This window comes from Poecilia mexicana, unplaced genomic scaffold (assembly GCF_051168715.1).
Source record: "Poecilia mexicana isolate PSO_F unplaced genomic scaffold, ASM5116871v1 scaffold_13, whole genome shotgun sequence".
Classification (NCBI taxonomy): domain Eukaryota; kingdom Metazoa; phylum Chordata; class Actinopteri; order Cyprinodontiformes; family Poeciliidae; genus Poecilia; species Poecilia mexicana.
Window position 1 is genome coordinate 26,075,062 of NW_028263382.1, and position 21,598 is coordinate 26,096,659.

The 21,598-nt window shown below is 39.7% G+C and overlaps 1 protein-coding gene across 1 annotated transcript in view; it reads left to right on the plus strand.

The window, feature by feature from the left end:
• Positions 1-21,598, plus strand: part of dscaml1 (Down syndrome cell adhesion molecule like 1) — a 117,785-nt gene that overhangs the window by 89,465 nt on the left and 6,722 nt on the right. The window contains exons 19-34 of the mRNA XM_088011953.1: positions 1,643-1,789; positions 2,121-2,276; positions 5,272-5,411; positions 9,317-9,470; positions 12,101-12,218; positions 12,290-12,453; positions 12,596-12,694; positions 15,688-15,876; positions 17,494-17,622; positions 17,796-17,954; positions 18,088-18,246; positions 19,927-19,957; positions 20,105-20,223; positions 20,334-20,486; positions 20,808-21,002; positions 21,149-21,457. Coding sequence (XP_087868079.1) covers positions 1,643-1,789; positions 2,121-2,276; positions 5,272-5,411; positions 9,317-9,470; positions 12,101-12,218; positions 12,290-12,453; positions 12,596-12,694; positions 15,688-15,876; positions 17,494-17,622; positions 17,796-17,954; positions 18,088-18,246; positions 19,927-19,957; positions 20,105-20,223; positions 20,334-20,486; positions 20,808-21,002; positions 21,149-21,457 — 2,421 coding nt within the window. The remainder of the gene's footprint in view (positions 1-1,642; positions 1,790-2,120; positions 2,277-5,271; positions 5,412-9,316; positions 9,471-12,100; positions 12,219-12,289; positions 12,454-12,595; positions 12,695-15,687; positions 15,877-17,493; positions 17,623-17,795; positions 17,955-18,087; positions 18,247-19,926; positions 19,958-20,104; positions 20,224-20,333; positions 20,487-20,807; positions 21,003-21,148; positions 21,458-21,598) is intronic.

Here is a 21,598-nt window from a genome sequence, read left to right on the forward strand (position 1 = left end):
ATGGCCATTATGATAATAATGATACCAACAAGCATACTAAAAATAATTATAATTAGCTTGTCTCTCTGTCTGTCTTTCTCTCTTTCCCTCTCCTGGCTTCCTGCTGTAATTATCCACAGCTGAGTGCTTTGTCTCTCTGCTCCCTCTTTTCATCTTTCACCCCCTTTGCTTTTAACTCTCCTCCTCAATTCCTCCATTTATATTCTGTCTCTTTTCCCCATCTAGTCCTTATTGTGGATTTAGACCACAATGGCCTTCGATATATTAGCAGGGTTTTCCAAAAAAAAAAAAAATCTGCACTTCTTCTTGTTTTGTTCCTTCTAATCATTCTAACAGACGTATGAATCTGTTGAGCAGCTAAGCAAAAGCCACATCTTAGATGTTTTTAGGCGTCTACTTTCTTTGCCTGCATTCTAATTCTTACTTTGCCTCTGTGCAAGGTCTAAATATGGATATTGGGCTATCTTTTGATGCATCCTCATTATTTATCATTAGCTTCAAAGATCTATTAATGCAAAGCTCTGTTTTTGTTTTCTAGCCCTCGTTTATTTCTGCCTCCCTTCCTTCATCCTCCCCCCTCCTCACTTCCTTTACTCTCTCCACCAGCTGCAGAGAAATTCTCTGGTGGACTTGGCACCGTCTCCTTCTTTGATTGCATGCTGTCTTTTAGTCAACTCTCTTCCTCTCTTCCTGTCCTTACTCCTCTCACAAGTTGACTTCTGTTCATCTTCAACAGTGGGAGTAATTCAAAGCCTGAATGGCTGGTGGTCAGTTGCAGCCAATACCAAAGACACCTGGGCTAGAAGAGACAGAGTGGGGCTTGTGAGGAGAAAGAGAGATGATCCTATACATCAAAGCAGAAGCATGGCGAGGTTTTGTTGTTGTGGTTTTATAAGTCACTACTCTGTTTTACATAATCTAGGTCGGATGTGGAAATGTATCAAAATGATTTCTTGCCAAATTTTGTGGAGGTATCCTTTAAATTAGCCATGTTTAATGTTTTGGGTGATTCAGTATTGCCTTTCTTGTTGTGAAATTGTATTTTTTGTCATTCTGAAGCATTTGAGTGAACATTTTGTTTTGCGTATTTGCACCAGGAGCTGTTTGATATGTGTTGTTCTCTCTGTACCAACAATGGCTTCTTCCTACAAACTAAAGACTGGGACGGTAGTTTAAATTAAATATTCACCAAACAGAGGTTTGAGGTGAAAATATCCAATTTTACAAACAATTAGATTTTTGTAAAGCTTTGACCTGCCAACATGGATTCATGTTCTCTTTAACAACTATGGTTAGCTGTGTACTTTTATCATGTGGTTAACAGGTTTACTCAATTAAAACTTAGATTTCATGATTACATAATTGGCATTTTGATTAACTGCATATGTGTAGACTTCTGTAGTCAACTTTCCGCTTAAACAGGCCTGTATGAAATCTGAAAAGGTGCAACCACGTCTGTATGGTAGTTTATTCCTTGGACAAAACTATGTATTCTCCATTGTCACTCCTCCATAAATTATTCGTTTTGAAAAGTAACAACTTAGTCCTTTTGTGAATACCTGTTATTTTTAGTTAAGCTTTTAGACATATGTGGTTAAATGCTAAAGTAAGCAATACGTATGTCTTTCTCTCTCATCTTTAGTGCCTAGTCAGCCTCCTCAGAACGTACGCGCCATCTCCGTAACGTCAGACGAGGCGGTGATCAACTGGGCTGAACCTCCAAGAATGACTCTCCATGGTGTATTGAAGGGATATCGTGTTGTGTTCTGGGCTGTGTTCCCAGACGGAGGTACGACTGTCTGTCTGTCAAAATAATTTATTTTAATTATATTTTTGTGTTTTTAAGTTGATCTCAGTTTCTGGTGATGTTTAGTCATTAAGCAAATTACACAAATCAGTGGAGTCTGAACTGACAAGACTTAATAAAAGAAATCTGGTACACTATACCAAAAACCTAAACAAGCTTATGATATTAGATTTCTGAATTTAAGAAATATCCTGTTTCTTAAGTAAGAGATAAAAATGTGTCTCTTTCTGTGTGGAGAAGCTTGTAAATGCTCAAAACTGTGATCATTTGACGCCTCGGTTCAGAGTTTGACTTTCACCAATCCTGTTCCCAGAGTGGGGTGAAATGCAAAACATTACAACCACCAAGGAGCAGGTGGAGCTCAAAGGCCTGGAGAAGTTCACCAACTACAGCATCCAGGTTCTGGCCTTCACCCAGGCCGGAGACGGCGTTCGGAGCAACGTCCTGTACATCCAAACCCGTGAAGACTGTAAGTTTGCATTTATTCGCTGCATCAGTTTAGATAAGCCAGGTAATTAAATTACCCACAATAATGTTTCATTTGCCTTGACGCTGCTTTGTATTTTTTGTTTTTTTTTTGAAGCAGCTTTAAGGATTTTTCCTCCCAGTTTAGGCAGCAGTGTGGGAGGCAGGGAGCCAGCGGGTGTAGAGGGGGTCTTTGTAAGGCTGAGGTTGCTGATTAACAACCTCTTTGTGCTCTGATGTGCCATTACCAGTGCTAATGAAAATTAAGAAGCCAAAAAGTGTGTGCTGCAAAGAACCCTAAGGGTGTCAGTCGGTGTGTGTGAATACGTGGGTATGTGTGTGCGTCTGGGGGGTTAGAACCGTCTTTGCATGTGGACTAGTCTTTGAGTTGGTGTGCACGTATCGCTGCATATGTGTGCCCCGCTCGTTATTGTTTGTGTGCGAGTAGCTCACAACGAAGCAAGAGGAAAGGGATTAATTCTTTGTGGCTTAGAGAGAATTAATTTTGTGCTTACACTGGCGGGCTGTGGATTACATCCGTATCCGCCTCTCCTCTCCATCCCTGGGGCCAGTCAGCGAAGGAGGCAGCCGTCTCGAGATGGAGAAAATGAGGGAGCGCTAGAGATGGGGGGTGGTGAGAGGGGGGAGTAGAGATTCAAAGAAGTGTCATTTCAAAAAAGGCCTTTATTCTCTTTTCCTTGCCGTATCTCCATTTTATGAGCTGGCCTCTGCGCAAGAGCTCTTCAAATGTGTGTATTTTCTTAGTCTTTGAGTGTGTCTGTCGGAGTCTGTCTTTTTTTACCCCTGATATGTGTTGACACTGTGTCCAGGGGCAACCTCTTCACAAACGTTATCCGTCTCTCTCGGCTTAACCCTTCCTTTCGCCTTCGGTTCTGTATGTAACACATGGAAAAGTGTTTGCAATGAAATTGTGCAAACAGCCAGTTCTCAGCCTGACATCTTATGCCTCTGTCTCTTGGATGCCCAAACACACTGGACAGAAGGCATAAGAACTTTTAACGTGACCATTTATTTATGTTGTTTTATTTTGTAAGGTCCTGGAGACCCTGGGCTCTTTTCTTTTTGATTTGTTGTTTAGTTTTTAGCTTACATTTTAGCAGTTTTGTGGTTTTTATCTCACGATTGCATTTACGTTTGGTTGCTGTAAATGTAGAATAGTTGAAGATAACCAAATTAAAATGATTACACATCTAGTGCTAATAAAAATGAAAAGAAATTCCAGCTTAATTTAACTGGAATGTTTCTTTTTTTTGTTAATTGGTGTGATCTCTGCCATTAATTCACTTCCAGTGTTACTTTTTACATATGTGGTCAAATCTCATGCCAGGAGCAAAGACACAACTAAAGGCTTTTCTTGTATAAAACAAAAGGTTTGTTTTTGAATCCTTGTTAGCATGACATCTGTGCACAACACTGATGCTCAACAGCAGATTGACAAAAACATAAGCTGGTTTTGTGGAGAAAATAAAGCAAGGAAAATTATTTGGTTTTTAATGTAAATCATTGTTTAAGTAAAATATCTGGAACTGTTATGTTGGGATATTGGCAGAGTCAGGTGTCGCATCTTACTTGGATACATGCTGATAAGAAAGTTTACAGTTATTAATGGAACAACAAATTATTAATATACCAGAGAAAATAAAACTGTGGTGAAACGAGCTGGAAAACAATACTTGGTTAAAAAAAAAACAATAAAATGTCTTATTTGTTTCTACAAAAGCCAACATATCTTATTTCAGACTAATCTACTATTTTACTACTAAAATGTCTCTACTAATGTCTAGGCGACACTGTTTTGATTAATTCTGTATATTCTATACATTTTGAAGCCACTTTCACAAAACACTTTCATCGAAGGCCTTAGATGCCTCTTTCTTCTGCCTGAGTAAGTTAATATACCAAAGCAACATGGAGGGTAGAAGTAGGTCTACAGCTGTTAGGCCTTTTATTCAACAGGGACGTTGGTCACACAGCAGCATGGATAGGTGTGAGGTGGGTGGGAGCAGCATTTCATTTTTTACAAAATATTTTGTTTTCCGGCACTTTTTCACAAATGCATGTGCATGCATTGTTGAGGCCGTGACCAGCTCCGTTTATAAAGGCCAAGCAGCAGTATTGGTTTCATGCTGGAGCTGATATGATATAATTTTGTGAAAAGGCCAAAGGATATTTAGGGAGAAGCATTTCAAGCTGAAATACTAATTATTAAAATGCTAATTATAATTTATCTTCCTAATATCCCAACTCTGCAAAAGACCACACAACCCTCCATAAGACTCCTGCGGCCTCACACCCAAGCATTTAACAAAGCCATTTTTTCTCCTTTGACAAGTAAAAGGTTGGTACTGTCACTGTTACAGCTTCTGACATGTTGGCATAATGGCTAGTAGTTTACAGCCTTGAAATAAAATCATGCAACATTATACAACTCTGTTTCAAGATGGTGAGAGATGAGACAATTACATCATTTGGTGCATTATTCACAATTTTACCAAGGATTTTTGGACGATATAATATTTTTACTTAAAGATTTTAATGGTCAGTGATTGCAACGAACTGCTACCCAACTTGTTTCAAACAATCGACAGTGCTGTTAAGGATTGTGAGCAGGAGCTCTCAGGTCGTCCGCCATCATCTCTAAAGTCTTGAGCGGCTTAAGCTGCCCATTGGTCAGCGCAGACTCAGACCAGAAAAACCATCAAACCTGCAGCATTTTGACTCTGAAAGAACACATTTACGTCTTTACAGCCACAATTACATGAGTCATGTAATTGTTGCTGACTGAGCTTTTTTCTTCGCCACTGCATAAATAAATGTTTTTCAAACATTGTTTTTCCAAACTTTTATTTTACTCCACTAATATACAAAATTGATCAAGCTAGTTAAAATTGTACGTTTTAAAGTGGAATAAATGTCTTAGGATGATGATTGTTTTTTTTTGTTGTTTTTTTTCTTCTTTTTGTTGTTGTGTGATTCAGATCCCGGACCCCCAGCTGGCATTAAAGCAGTGCCCTCCTCTGCCAGCAGTGTCGTAGTATCGTGGTTACCCCCTCACAAACCAAATGGAATCATCCGCAAGTACACCATCTACTGCTCCAGCTCCGGATCCAGCCAACCGGTGAGTTACCATAGGGGTGTGGTGGATTTTAGTACTGATAAATGATTAAAAACTGGTAAGAGGGAGGCTTTAATGTGGATAAGTAATGAGCAAGGACAGATTTTTTATTTATTTTTTATTTTTTTGGATGAAACAGAAAGACCTTCTGTTGTGCATTCTGTATGTTGTGTGGATGGTGGCAGTTTCATTTAATTAAGGGCTGTACTGCTTTTGTTGTTTCTGAGTTTCTATGCGTGTCTGTTTCACTGTTAGCGTGTGTGTGTGTGTGTGTGTGTGTGTCTGAGGCCTATTGCTGCAGTCTCAGCAAGATGTGTGTGTGAAATTAGCTCCCCTCATACTGCAGTGTGTGTGCATGCAAGCTCACCCTCCAGCTTCATTTACATATCTGCGTCTCATCACGTTGCCAGGACAACCTCATCTGTTCATCAACCTGGGTGGAAAACAAGCCGAGAGCAAACACACACTCTCACTCCCACTCTTTCTATCTCTCTCTCATACATGCACACACACGCACACACACACACTCCCATGCACGCAAACACACACACATGCACACATTTAAGTAGAAAAACATTCTGAAATTTATCACGCCATGGACAAAGTGCTTCATTCACACACAGTATGCGTTTAATGTTTTTTTATGACCGTGTGAATTCAAAACCAAGAAATACATCTGCCATCGATACACATCCAAGCACACGCGTGCACCCCGTGGACCTTTCAAGAAAAAAAATAAATCCATCTTGTTCTTTACCTCCCTCCCTCACAAATCATTCTTTATATCTACACATCTATCCATCTATCTCTTTCTTTCGGCCTTTCTTTCTGTCTCCCAAGCTCCCATGCAGAGTTTGGGATGATTACTATGTAAATGAGTGCGACTGGAGAGAGGGAGGGACGGACGGGGGGTGGGGGGGTCAGACACTCCGCGCGGGGAGTACTTTTGTTCCTCTTTTCATTATCTTGCTCTATCGTTCCCCGGATCACCGCTATCTCCACGCTAGAGGAATATTTTAATATCCGTTACAGCAGTGCACACTCTGTCAATCCTTCCTCCCAAGATTTTCCCACCTACACTGTACAATCATCCTTCCTTCCATGTGTCAATCCGTCCATCCATCCTTTTTCCTCCGCTCACTGCAGAGGATATGGAGACAAATTTGCAGAGAAATATTTAAAGGGAGGTGGGATTATGAGGGAACTGTTGAAAACGCATGGGGTTATCTGTGGATAGATGCATAGATAAGTGGAATAATAGGGAAAAGTGGTGACAGAGGAAAATGAGGAGATGGATGAGCAGCAGTGAAGGGAAGGAAGAGATGGTGCATTGGATAAAGAGGCAGGGAAACCAGATAAGAATGGCACAGACAAAAGGGAATGAACACATTAGAGACAAATTTCAGTCATTTTGACAATGATGACTTGTTCGTGGGAGTAAAAAAAAAATGACATAAATCTGATTAAAGCATTGTATTTACTGAACATACACCAATCAGAAATGCATGGCCAGTTTCTGTAAAGCTTTGTACTGGCAATGCCAAATTCTCTCAAGGAAGTACAATGTAAGAAATTAACATTTAATTTTTTTTTCATTATTTGTAGCAGGAAACAAGATGGGTGTTGGAGAGTTTTCTCTATACAACAGCATTTTTGAGTAATTTCAAAACAGACCAAATTGTGTAGTTTATGAAGCAAGTTGAATTTGGAATCTTATATAAGTGACTTTCACATTTAAAACATGGTTAGCGAATGTTGAAACGGCTCTCATATCTTTTGTTCTTCCTCCATGTTACTTTCAAATGAAAAACTGAAAATAACTATCTTTTCTTTTTGACTTGGTTGCTCTCTCAACACTCAACAGTGGCTGCCATGTCATAGATACTTATTGGAAGAGGTCTTATTTTTCAGTATTTCCAATCGACTGGTCACCATCATTACCGGTCAAACTGGTGTCCCGGCCACTAGCCGAGGTTTCGTTGCACCTCTCGGCACTAAAAGATCCGAGCTCAGCAGCTTTCACGGATCTTACTCATGTGACTTTTTCTCCGACTTTTCAACCCACTTGACTCCTGTATCGCAGCCTTCCTTTCATCAAGCTGCTGTCTGTCAGAAATGTAAGTTAGTGTTAAATCACTGAGGTGTGGTAAAACGTGATTTAGCTGGTGGAAGATGTGAAATGATGCCGGCGCACAAATGTGTTACATTTGTGATGTCGTTTTCTTTTTATGACTCTATTCATAGATGAAAGCACAGAAACGGACTGAATGGCCAAGGACGACTGTGTGAAAGTGTGTCTGTTCATCTGGATTGCGTGCGTGCTTTCGTGTGTGTGTGTGCGTGTGCGTGTGTGTGTGTGTGTGTGTGTGTCAGGAGAAGGCTGAGTTAGCTGGAGAGTAGGTGTGGAGTAGGAGTTGAGGGAATACAGGTATAATTGGTGGGTAGGAGATTTGTGATTGGCAGTAAGAAAAAATAGTGATTTTTCTCTCTGTGAATGTGGGATTGTGTGTGTGTGTGTGTGTGTGTGCTGAGGGGACAGTGATGCGTACATGTCTAGACAGCAGACACATGGCCGGGTTAAACACACTGCAATTACATATCCACCTCCAGGTCGTGTGTGCCACTCTGTGTGCGCATCCATTTGTGTGCCTCCTCTATGTGTGTTGGTGTGTTTTTTTTATAGCCATGTCTCCTTCTCTGTTTATGTGACTCTCCTCGCCTCTTCTCCATCAAAGATCCCTTCTGTAGATATGACTGTTCATGATATCTCCAACTGACTCATTAGTCGGTTCCCTGTTGTCTTGCTCTGTCATATCTGTGTTTGTCCTCCCAGGAGAACGGTGGAGGAAAGGGCAAGGGGGTTTCCCCTTCCCCCAGTCCAACCTTCACATCTTTTTTTTTTTTCCCCATCTCTACCCACTTTTCTAGCTTTATACATTCAGACAGTTTTACCTTATAACAAGTGTAACATGCCCCCAAACCTCTATAACCTTGTCTCATCATTTTATCTGTTCTACTTCAACACAGTCGAAACAAAACATACAGCAACGATGTTCACTCAGTCCTCCACATCACATCTACTGTATCCTGTGAAAGTTTCCGTACCTCTTCAGCTTTATCGCATTTCGTCAAGCTACACAAACAGCAATGTGTCTTACTGGGATTGTATGTCATACAGACCAACACAGAGTTGTTCATTATTCAAAATAGATGAAAAATTATTTGATCTAATAATTTTACCATGAGAATCTGAAAGGTGGCATGTATTTGTTTCCAGTCATCTAGAGTAAAATCAACGGGCTTCAAAAGTCATCTAATTATTTAAGTACGGTGGTGGTCTTATTATGCTGCGGGGACGATTTTCTTCAGCAGGGACAGGGAATCAGATGAAAATCTGGAAAGCTATGTACAGGGTAATCTGCTAAACTATCAAGGAGATCCAGGTGGAATATATGCAGTATCTGAATGCAAATTCAAACATAAATCTAACGGAGAAGATCTAATTGTGCAAAACTTCCTAATTGGTAAATTATATTAAATTGTTGTCATTTTCTAGTCATGCCAACCACTTCAAGCAATTTAATTTAAAGCTATATATCTACATACAGAGATCAGTAAGCCACTTGGGGCTCAGTGTTGTTCAGATACAGACAGCTACTCTTCCCACAGAACCAGTCGCCCCAGTAGAGACGAACCCTAAAGCTCAGGAGAGACTAAAACCAGTTACACATCTCACTTATCCGATAGATCCACTTATCTCTGAAAATAAGCCTCGATTATTTTCTCTCTTTTTGTTTTTTAATTTTTTACTAGACCAGTTCCAGAGTATCAGAACAAAGTAACCATTTTTTAACGCTACCAGATTTGTCCATCATGTTTGACCTCTTGATTTATCTGCTTTCTTTCAGCTGCCAAGTGAGTATGAAGCCAACCCAGAACTTCTTCTTTACCGCATCACCCACCTGAACCACCGGCAGCAGTACCTGATCTGGGCTGCTGCTGTCACCACTGCCGGCCGCGGTAACATCAGCGACAAAGTTACAGTGGAGCCCGCTGCAAAGGGTGAGCCCTTTTAAGTCACCATGACGACGACGACTAAACATATTTACAGATTTCAGTCACAACACGTTCCACCTAATGGCAAGCAACGTAGGAATATTTTAGTGGTGTCGTAAGTAGAAATAACTCATTTTCAAGGTATCAGAGTATTTACACAAATATACAACTAAAATTTTCAAAATGATTTTATTGCTTTTATTTAAAGCAGAAAAATAAGTTGGTGACTGATGCTAACATTGCATAACAAAGTAACTAGTTTATTTCTAACATTTTTTTTGTTTTATTGTGATATTTAGTGAATAATAAAATGTAATAAACTAAATTTAGCCTTAGTTTTCAAATGGCTATATAACAAAATAATTAGGAAAAAAAGGTATTTTCTGCTGTTTATAGACTAACACAGAAAAATCTGATATTTGTAATTTGTTTGTCTTCTGTTGCCTGCTTCACATACATGCTTCTTATAGCTTGTGAAAATGAGTGTCCATGTTATTCATAACCAAAGATATTACCAAAGAGCCAAGTTTGTTTTCCTTCACATCTAAGGAAAAGTGTAGCAGCCTTCTTTTCAGCATCAAAAAAGTGAGGGTCAGTACTGAACTGTGCTCCACCACGTTATTTAAACTCTGTTCATTCTGAACTTTCTCCAGCATCTCGTTGAAAGGACTTTAATCTGTATACCAGCTTGATACTGACAGAGGTCTTGCTCCATTGCTTTCTTTCAATCCCAAGTCTGAAAAATTTAATAACTTCATTTTTTTCTTTAAATTAAAGGGCTTCTCTGTTTTAAACATCATCGCCTCTTACGTAATTCATGTTTCGGGGAGGACTTTCAAATGATGTAGCCATGTCGTCCATTATTAACAGATGTGGTACTTTTGAAAGACAAGTTGTCATTATCTGGTGCTTTTACAAGATTTTAAAAAAGTCATGTTAAAAGCAATTTCTGACACATTTAGTTTGAGTCGACTGTGTTGATTGATTCTTACTGCTTGCATCTTCTTTCATTCTCATGAAGCACTTTGACACTATTAAATCTGGAGTAGTTGCTGCTCTTCAAACCTCTTGCTGACTTTGTTAGAAACAAAAGCAACGATTCCTGAAGGATGTTTTTTCTTGATATCACTCACCTTCTTCTCACTTTGCCCCTTATTCGGCTCACTGTATCCAGGTTTTTCTTTTTTTTTCTCTCTCTCTTGATTCTTTCTGTGCTGCTGCCTGTTAAGACTTCACAGAGGTGTGCTATTGATTTTGGAGTTCAGAGTGCACCAGATAAAATGCCTCCAGCCAGGGAGACGATCAGGAGGGGAGGCAGACAGCAGGAAAAGACAACAGGAGGAAGGCAAAAGGGGAAAGAGAAAATGACTAAACAGGAGTGGAGAAAACTCCCAAGCAAAACAAGATGGAGGCGGTGTGTTTAGGAAATGAGCGCGTCAGTTACTGTTAATCAATAGGCTTTCGGGTTCAAAGGTGGAAAAAGTTGTATGAACGAACTGTCCGTTTTCTTCATCCGCTCATCCTTCTGACCTCTGAGGGCAAAGGTTTGCTGGTGTGAGTGCCGGGCTCATCTGATCAGCAGCTGTAAAAAAAAAAAAAAAAAATCAGTGTCCTCCAGGCTAGAACAGTCGATACCTAATTTAACCTTAACATAAGTGCACTAGAGCACAACCATTTAGACGCCAAGTGTGGGAAAGAAAAAGAGAGAGCAGGTGGTGGAGTAGCACTGAAAAAAAAGAGGTTATGTGACAACCAGAGAGGATGTTTTTTGTGTCCTCTATGCTCCCTATTTGTCCTCTCTTATCATCATTTTTTTATGGATAACATCACATTTGAGTCAAATTGCTTTTCTTATGAATCACAGGAAATAAAAAAATTACTATCTGTGGAGACAGGTCTGCTCATCAAACAAATAAAAAAGAAAAGACATTGATTTATACTTATCCAGGGATTTATATATTTGATGATATTAAAAATGACATTGTATTGATGGGACCCGTATAGGGTGTTTAGTATTTTAGAGAATTGTTTGCTAATCGTAGCCGAGCCTCCACATGCAGTTGTAACCTCGGTAGAGATGTGTACAAATTCCTGAAGTAAAATAAATAAATTTATCACTCATTACACCTGCATAATTTTTTTTAATAAACATGTCTTATAAAAAATGCAACCATTACATTAAGGACATTAAGAAATGTGCTTAAATTAATAAATGACTATACTAATCAAAGTTATTAGCTCACACATCCCACACAAAGTTACCAGATTAAGGCTGCACAAAGTATTAACAGGAGAACCAATAAATGTGGCCCAACTAATAAAAAAATAGTTATTCTTTAATATGCAATTTATTTTAACTTTGTAAATATATGCAAATATTTTTATGTTTGGGTTTATGGTACCAAAATGAAAGATGACTTTTTTTTTCAAGCTTATTTGTGCTTTTAATTGAGGTATAAAGAAATGGCAGCAGAATAATTAAAATAGTTGAGTATACCAATTGCTTACAAAAGAGATTACTTTTTTAATAAAGCTATTCGCACATCTTTTTGTATGTTAGATTCAAGTCACCTCAAGCTATTTCTTTAAATATATTTTATGTATTTCTTTCATTTGAATCCATTTCCCTTGATCAGCCCCTGCCAAAATCCTCTCATTCGGAGGTACGGTAACCACTCCCTGGATGAAGGAGGTGCGTCTGCCTTGTAGTTCCGTAGGTGAACCAACACCTACCATCAAATGGACCAAAGACAGGTGACCATCCCTCCCATGCACTATGTGTATCTGTCACTGTTCTTTAGTAATTGTTTCTTCACTTCTGTTAGTGAGGACACAGCAATCCCAGTGTCTCTCGATGGACAGCGTCTCATTCTGGCCAATGGGACGCTGGTGCTGCGCTCCGTCAAAGCTGAAGACTCTGGTTATTACACCTGCACAGCCACCAACACGTTGGGCTTCGACACCATCATAGTCAACCTTTTGGTGCAAGGTATGAGAATATTGGTTCAGCTGCAGCAAGTGGCATTCACGAAAAAAAAAAAAAGAATCTGTTCAACAAGCCATTCATCAGCAGCCATGATTCTGCCAGAGGAGGGAAGAATAAGCTCTGAACTCTCTACGCTCTTCCGCAGTCCCTCCAGATCAGCCTCGTCTTACCGTTTCCACCACCTCCACCTCCTCCATTACCCTCGCCTGGATTCCAGGGGACAATGGAGGCAGCTCCATCAGAGGTGAGTTGCTGTAGTAAAACGAAGGGTTTCTTTGTGTTGTTCCAACATCAGATAAATTCAGCTGACATGACAAGTCAAGACACCAGACTGGCTTAATGAGAGAGAGAGAGATGAGACTTGACTTTACTGTGCGTTTTCACGTATTCATGTTAGGATCTCTTGTTGCTTGAACTTCTAGCTTCAGGTTTGTTTTCTCTTTTTTGACCATTTCTCTATTGCTTTTTTTCCCCCCTCATCTCTTACCGTTTTAGTTAATTCATTTAGTTTTAATTCACTTTGGTTGTAGTTTGGAATTTTTTTTATGTAGATTTACATTTTCTTTCTCTTACAATTTTATAAGTTTCGGAGTACTTTTCCTCCTTCTCATTTCCCTGGCCTGGTTTACCGTTACATCTCAAAGAATGTAAATTTGCATAAAGGAGGAATATATTTTGCCAGTCACCTCAGAAAGTGAATTTCATTGCGTAGAGCTTCATTTCAGAGGAATAAAATATCCCTATGTCATGATTCTGCCACTACTATGCTTCACTGGTGGTCTGGAGATGGAATCGCACCTGGTTTCTAATTCAATTGAACTCAAAAATACTTTATCATGCTCCTTTTGTTAAGGAGTGGTTGTTCTACGTTACAGCCAGCTCTAGGAAGAGTCCTGGTTTTTCCCAAACTTCTTCCATTTACCAGCGATGGAGCCCACTGAGCTCATTGTGACCTTCAAAACCGCAGAAATATTTCTGGATCCCTCCCCAGATTCGTGCCTCAAGACAAACCTGCCTCTGAGGTTCATAGACAGTTTGTTTGATTTTATGCTTGGTGTTTGACCTCTGACCTGTTCTCAACTGTGGAAGGTGTGCCTTTCCAAGACAAGTCCAATCAGCTGAATTGACCACAGGTACACGCCGTTTAAACTGCAGAAACATCTCAAGACTGACTTTATACACTCCTGAATAACAAGGCTGCAACATGACAAAAAGTGAGAAAATCGAAGAGCTGTAAATACTTTCCAGAGGCACTTTAATGTCCGGCACACAGACATGCTGTTCAGAAGGCTGACAGTTTTGCAATTTAAGTGTTGATGCTATGTAACATTGTAGTTTTCTGAGAAACTGCATTTTGGTTTTTCTTTACCTTCAAGCCCTATTCTTTAAATTAACAGGAATAAACCCTTGAAATGTATTGCTCCGTTTGATGAATCTACTGTGTACAATATATGAATTTAATTACTTAATAAGTACCTTTTTGATCATATTTGATGAAAAAGTCACCACTAAATTCTTACCGTCTTCTTTCTGTACATCACTGTTTGCTTTTGATGTTTGTTTTTTGTTACCTGCCATATTTTTAGTGTTCGTTTTGATCTGTCAATTCATTGAATGTTGTCTTGCTTTTATGCTTCCCTGTTGACTGTGTGCCTATCTGATTATCGTATTATTGGTGATCTCTTTGTGTGGAAGGCTGCAGTGTGTGTGGCTGAATGGGCATGCATGCAAATGAAGTTTCAGCTGCTGTCTTTGTTCATCCCATTTGTCAGGATGGGGGGGGGGCGGTGGGAGCGTTGCAGATTCAGCTGTCTGATTTCATGCTGCAGTTATTACCTATAAGACACATCAAACATCAGCTGTGCGGTCATTTTCTAACGTGTATGACTTTGTCCAGGGTTTAATTTTGTGCAGTATTTGTTAATAATAATAATAATAAAAAAGATGAACTTTAAAGAAATTAGATTTCAAAAGTGATTTCATTGAGTGTTTATCATACCCAAATCTGACACTTTTTTTTTTTTACATACCAGTAACCAACCTGCAAGAAATCCTCAGAAAATCAAGCAAACGAACAAAAAAAAAAAAAGTCTTGTGCATTCAATGTGCCACAGCCAGCCAAATGGAAAGCAATAAAAACAGTGTGCTGGACGTGCAGTTTTGTATTTCAAATAATGGTGCTCTCCACATTCTGGTATTTGCATACATCGTTCTGTGCTGCATATATGCATAATCCCATCTGTATATCTTTTGTGAATACCAGAATGCCTGCCTGCTTGTAAGGCCATCTGTGCAAGGCAATGCTCAAGGTTCCCATAAACAAACGTTTCTGCATTAATGCTAAATTGGCAACAGTAAACATTTATGCTCGTTCTGAGTTTTCCGTTCAGTTCGTACAGGAATGATGAAGAAAAGGTACTGAGGACTAGATTTACGAATACTTTAAGGTGGCAAAATCAGTATTATATCAAAATCGGTTTTAAGTTAGTGTCTTCTTGCATTATTACAGCTTTGTAGCTGTGCCATTCTGTTCTGTGGCAGACTTTAAAACTTCAAAACGCAGCTCAAATTTTGCGTAGTAACCAATGCGGACTCAGCCACACCATCTGTTAAAAAGAAAATGAGGGGAAAGCAGACAGTACAAAGGATTAAAATACAGAGTGGACACATTCAGATATGCATAATTGCACACAGAGGAAGAAGAGGCAAAGACCGACAGAGGATAGATAGAAATACTCCCGTAGCAGGAGGGAGCTGGCTCTGCAAGGAAGCTGATTATAAAAACAGTCACCATATTGCAAACCCGCATTTGCATAGATGCTCAGTCAGCGCCATCCCAGGCTTTGGGTTTGTAGGTAACTAATGGCGGCGTAGATGGAAAGCAGCAACACTTTCTGTCTATTTGGACTTCGCTGAAAGCAAAGGGTTGTCTTTCATTGCCATCTGGTGGGCAGTAAAGGTACCAACATCATCACGTTTGGAAGGGGCTGCAACAAAGCACTCAAAAGTCATCGTAGTTAGCAGATCTTAAAACTGCACACACCCCTCATAAAATGCAGTTGTCATGTAAAAATAATCAGATCAGAATAACTAATTCCCCTACTTTTTCTATGCATTTCTAAGCAAATCTGTTAGAATTTCCCATTAAATTATTATGTTGTTCATGTGGATGTACACTTTGACTCGGGTGCAAAAGAACAAGGATCATTACGAGTGTTTGTCTTTCTTTCCGTCTAGGCTTTGTGCTACAGTATTCTGTAGATAACACAGAAGAATGGAAAGACGTTTTCATCAGTTCATCAGAGCGTTCGTTTAAACTGGAGAACCTGCGCTGTGGGACCTGGTACAAAGTCAAGCTGGCTGCCAAGAACAGCGTTGGAGCCGGACGCATCAGCGAGATCATTGAGGCAAAGACCCACGGGCGAGGTAGGGGCAGAAAAAGCTGAATTTAAAACATTTGCAGCAACATTAACAACAGGCATATAAAAGAGGAAACAATATCATGGTAAAAAAAAGAACGGAGATCCCATTTAAAAGCTGGGATATCGTGTATTTAGCATGTACCTTTAGTTTTAAAGTTCTACTTATTTTTAAACAAACTTTATTATAATTAACATAAATAAGCACTCGGGTATTCACAGTAACATTTACTGGACTTTTTCGAGAACTTTGAACTTAAAAGTGTTATAGTAACTTGGTTTTCAGCAGAGGTGAGCACAGGAGTAAAACTGCAGCCTAATTTATTCAGTCCCTATGACTTTGCTCTTTTACCATTGCTTAGATTACAGTAAGTATCGCCAAGTACAGCTTAGATGTCGTATCAAGAAACACCGGTTTCATATAGCAGCGACGGTGGCCGTGATTAAGAAAAATGTCGTCCTAATAGGCACATTTTCTATCAAAGTTGGACTAATTTTTCTTTGACAACTTCAGTGAGGAAATAAGTGAACGGCTTTGCTGGGAATAAAACCCAGTTTATGTGAAAAAAAGAGAGCAGGAGACGATTAAACAGGTGTAATTTACTGACCAGAGCCAAGGTTTGCAAATACTCTGCAGTGACATAATCAATAAACTAATTAGAACTGAATATATACAGTTGTGTAGTTGAAACCAGATGATTACTTGCATTGTATTAAAATTAAACACTTCCTCTTGTGGAGCAGCTATCATGATCACAAATTATTTCTCTGTGTCAGAATAATGAGATGGAGATTTTTTTTTTATTTAGTAAAAGCCAGAAGTTGAGATTCACCAAGATTGCTATATTTTACAGTTTCTGAACACCCAGATGACGATGCCGTAACTGTTTCGATTACTTAATTTATGTTTTTACATTTCGCAGATGCTTTTATCCACAGTGACTTTAAAGGAGGTTATAACGATGCACTAAATATCAAAGCTATTATTTAAGCTATCAAAGCGTTATTTAAAAAGAATACCATTAACGAGGTTCTGTCAGACAGACAGAAATGGAGTGCAGACTTGGAGGAAGGTGCAGTAGAGGGGCACTGTGGATGTATTTTTAAGCGACATCTTAGCTTCCTTTGGATCCATCATGGGGGAAATAAAAAAAAATAAAAAATCAGGTATGTTATTAAGAAGAAAAAAAATTAACCTCGTCATGTCTGGTTCGTCCTTGACGACAAATTCCTCATCTCTAAAGGTGCCACATTTTTATTCAAACTATTACACTAAAGTTTAAACATCACAGGAATGCCCAGACTGTAGACTTGAGGATGGAGACAAGGTCTGTGTTCAGGAGATGAACATGTTGTGATGCAAAATAGGTGACTTAATATCATAGCAAAAGCAAGAGACCTTGTGAAGATACTGGCTGAAGTTTGGTATTTGACAAGTCCCTTATCGACGTTCGCTGAAAGGCCACTTGGTGAGGATGAGGCACTGGATTCTTAGATTTCTCTTAGTTGTAAAAATACTTAATCTACCACCAATGCTATTGTACATTCTATGCCATAATAACTGAGGATATTTATACCAATAAACAAATATAAACTGATCCATCTTGGTGTTTTGCTTTTTCAGAACCTCAGTTCAACAAGGACCAGCCTATCTTCACCTACGTCAACTCCACCCACGCTCGCCTCAACCTGCAGGGCTGGGCCAGCGGAGGCTGTCCAATCACCTCAATGACACTGGAATTCAGACCAAAAGGTGGGGCATTTGTTCTTCACTTTTAAACTACTAAATATATTCTTGATTTTAAAAAAAAATAAATAAAAAAATCTATAAGGATGCAACATTTATCCAGATCGTGCAGCCTTTACTGACAGTTTTCCCCATAGTAAAATAAAACGAACTGGAGATGAATGTTTGCGTTTGTACAGGTATGTGGACATGGCAACATGTCCGCACCAACGCCACCTCAGATGTGTTTCTGGCAGAACTACGTGAAGGCACGTGGTATGAGTTGAAGATGAAGGCATGTAACAGTGCCGGCTGTGGCAACCAGAGTTCTCAGTTTTCAACACCAAACTACGATGGCAGTGAGTAGATACTCTTTCTCTTTGTTTGCTTTGAGTGATTATCTTTGGTGGTCAACATTTTATTTTAACAATACGACCTAAAATACTACAGCCACAAAGAAGCCATTGCCAATCTCCTCCTGGTTGTATGCAGGCACCATTCCTCCCATCAAGTCCCCCTTGGAAAAAAACGATGATGTGAAGAAACTGTTTTCGATCGGCTGTCCTGTGATTCTGGTGACTCTTGGGGTTGCGCTGCTGTTTGTCGCTATTCGCAAGAAACGCAAAGAGAAGAGGCTGAAGAGACTCCGAGGTAAGAGACTCTGTGAGAAAAGAGAAAACGCATAAACACAATAAAAGTAAAGCAGAGTGAGATTCCGATACAATGTTCTAAGCAGTTCACGTCTTACCTTAGCAGTTTAATTTAATATTATTTTTGCAGCAATATTGAGTTCCTCTCGTGGGATTTCAGCAATATTTTTGGGGGGCATTATAAAATGTTTTCAGAAACATAGAAAAACCACAGAATTTGCAGTTATTGTAGTATTATTCAGTCCATTTCAGTATTCAGTAACTGATTCCAAGGTGGTTTTAATGCCAGGAAGTTTTCACATTGCTTAGTTTGCTGTTTTCACAAATAATGAATATACTGCAAGTTGCATGCATCTTAAAATGTTTTGACAGTGTAGGATTATCCAGTTCAGTTTTTTACATTTTGAACTGGAGATGATCAAATAGTGATCAAACTAATTAAAAACTGTGAAATAGCCCTTTGGTTTGGAGCTAATAGAAAACCCTAAAGCAGGTCCTAATCCTAGTATTTTCTGGACTATAGAGCGCACCACAACATAAGCCGCACCTACAATTAAAAAAAGAAGAAAAGAAAATGGAAACGTACATGTATAAGCCGCTGGTATCTCCGACGCTCCTGTCGGAGCCCTGCGTCTCCAACGCCGAACCATGGTTTTGTTCATGTCGAGTTTACGTGCAGCGGCTTTATTTCCCTCCTGTAGTGCCAGATCGACAGCCCTCAACTTAAAAGCTGTATCATATGAGTTTGAAAGCATTTCCCCGTCATGCCTGCTGCTAGCATGTACTTGTTCTAAATGAAAATGAGCACTTTCTTCCTTGATTTCCAATTTTGACTTCCAATGATTCACTTCCTGCTAAAGCGTCCCCTGGTGGTAGAAGAAAAATCCACAGGAAATCCGCCCCAGGCTATAAGCTGCATACGGTAGTTAGAAGCTAACAGCTAGCCATAGCAATCTCAAAGTGCTCAAATACTGCTGTCACACTTTCGCCATTTCTTTTTTGTTTTTTACCTTAAATGTTTTACCTGTAGTTTTTGACCTTATAGTGGTGGCAGATTCTACAGTTTTCATATTACTGAGTGTTATCACCAAGCCTGATGAGAAGTCTTTATAAGATGACTCCAGAGTAGGTGGTTTTGAAGACTTCAGAATAACAGCTGGTAAGAGATGGACTAGGACGTTTTTGAGATTGAATCCAGCTTTAGGACACAGATCCAGGAAATCAGATATTTTTACAGGGTCATGTCAAGCAAAGATTTCAGTGGGGAAGCCAGAAGTAGGCCACTTATTGTCTTTGTGTAGCCATCCCAAGCCAGAAGCTCTAACAGAGTTTCATTATGGTGGTATCATAAATCATAGTTTTACACTGAGTGACAAACACCAGAAAAAGGCATGCTAAACAGGACAAAGAGCTGATATAAATTCATCAAAATTGCAACTCGTTTAGCTCGTCCTGTCCTTCCTTGAAATCCCATATCAAAAACAACAGACTTTGATCGTCACGGCCCTATTTTGTAGTTGTTTCCACCATTGTGCATTTAAACAAAATTAAGACATTTGCATCTAAAAGACCCGTGAAACCACAGAGAAAATAATCACACTGATTTGTGGCTATTATGTAAATATATTAACAAATAAAATAATAATTATTTATATGTATATTATATTTCTTCTTCTCTTAGATGCCAAAAGCCTGGCAGAGATGCTCATCAGGTGAGAATCATTATTTTGTTTCCAGATTCCAACATTTCATTTAGCTTTATATAAAGAAAAAACTTTAATTTACCCTGAAAGTCAGCTTTATGCGTTTTCTGAAAGACACAAGTGATCGTTTATGCTAATCTTGTTTCTCTGAATTAGTAAAAACAACCGCAGCTTTGACACGCCAGTGAAAGGACCTCCTCAGGGCCCACGGCTACACATCGACATCCCCAGAGTGCAGCTGCTAATTGAGGACAAAGAAGGCATCAAGCAAATCGGTGAGAGAAAAAAGAAAAACAATGAGAAGGTTGTGCATGCTTCACATTTACTAGCAAGTTACTAGGAACTATGTGCGTTGGACGAACTAAATTCATTTTACCTGTTGTAGGAGATGACAAGGCCACTATTCCTGTGACAGACACAGAGTTCAACCAAACTGGGAATCCTCAGAGCTTCTGCACTGGTGTTTCTGTCCATCACCCTGCCCTCATCCAAAACACAGGTCCTTTGATAGACATGTCTGACATCAGACCAGGAACCAGTATGTGTTCTTTTCCATCACTGTTCATTTTTACCAGAAACCTCTAGTGCAAATGCCATATTTATCATAGAGTAATTGGTATAAACATCGACTGTGAAAAAATTTCTGCTTTTCTGCTCAATTTCTTGTCACGTATCAACTTTTTGTCACGGTACTGGGGACAAATATTGGTTCACAAATATTAAGCTGTGGTTTTTTTTTTGTTTTTTGTTTTTTTCTGTAAATGTTCATCCATTTTCTTGACTGTAAACTCTGTCTGTACATATGTGCGTCTCATTTTTTATTTATTTTTGTTGTTGTGTTTTTTCTGCTTGCCACCAGACCCAGTGTCAAGGAAGAGTGTTAAGTCAGCCCACAGCATCAGGAACCGCTACTCCAGTCAATGGACTCTGACCAAGTGTCAGGCGTCGACGCCAGCCCGCACTCTCACTTCAGACTGGCGCACAGTTGGTTCTCAGCATGGCATCACTGTCACAGAGAGTGACAGCTACAGTGCCAGCCTCTCACAGGACACAGGTTGGTACAAGGGTGAAATGACACTTACAGCCATTAACATGTACCAAATAAACTGTGCGGAGGAGTGGAGGAAGGATGTGACTTTTGAGCGCTTGAGTGCATAAAAATCCTGGACAAAATGTACTTTCCTCTTATGTCACACACAGACAAGGGGCGCAACAGCATGGTGTCCACCGAGAGCGCCTCCTCCACCTATGAAGAGCTGGCAAGAGCCTACGAGCACGCAAAGCTGGAGGAACACCTGCAACATGCCAAATTTGAGATTACAGAGTGCTTTATATCCGACAGCTCGTCTGATCAGATGACCACAGGTACCAACGACAACGCAGACAGTATGACGTCTATGAGCACACCGTCAGAGCCCGGCATCTGCCGTTTCACTGCCTCGCCGCCCAAACCCCAAGACTACGATCGTGGCAAGAATGTAGCCGTGCCCATTCCACACCGCGCCAAGAGTAAGTGGCCGCTGCATAATGTTTACCCATTTATTTTACAGTTCCTATGCATAAGTGAAAATAATATGTCCCGCTATGCTGTGCTGTGCTGTGCTATGCTATTCAGGGGGTTTTGATACCCTTTCCATGTACATATCCATG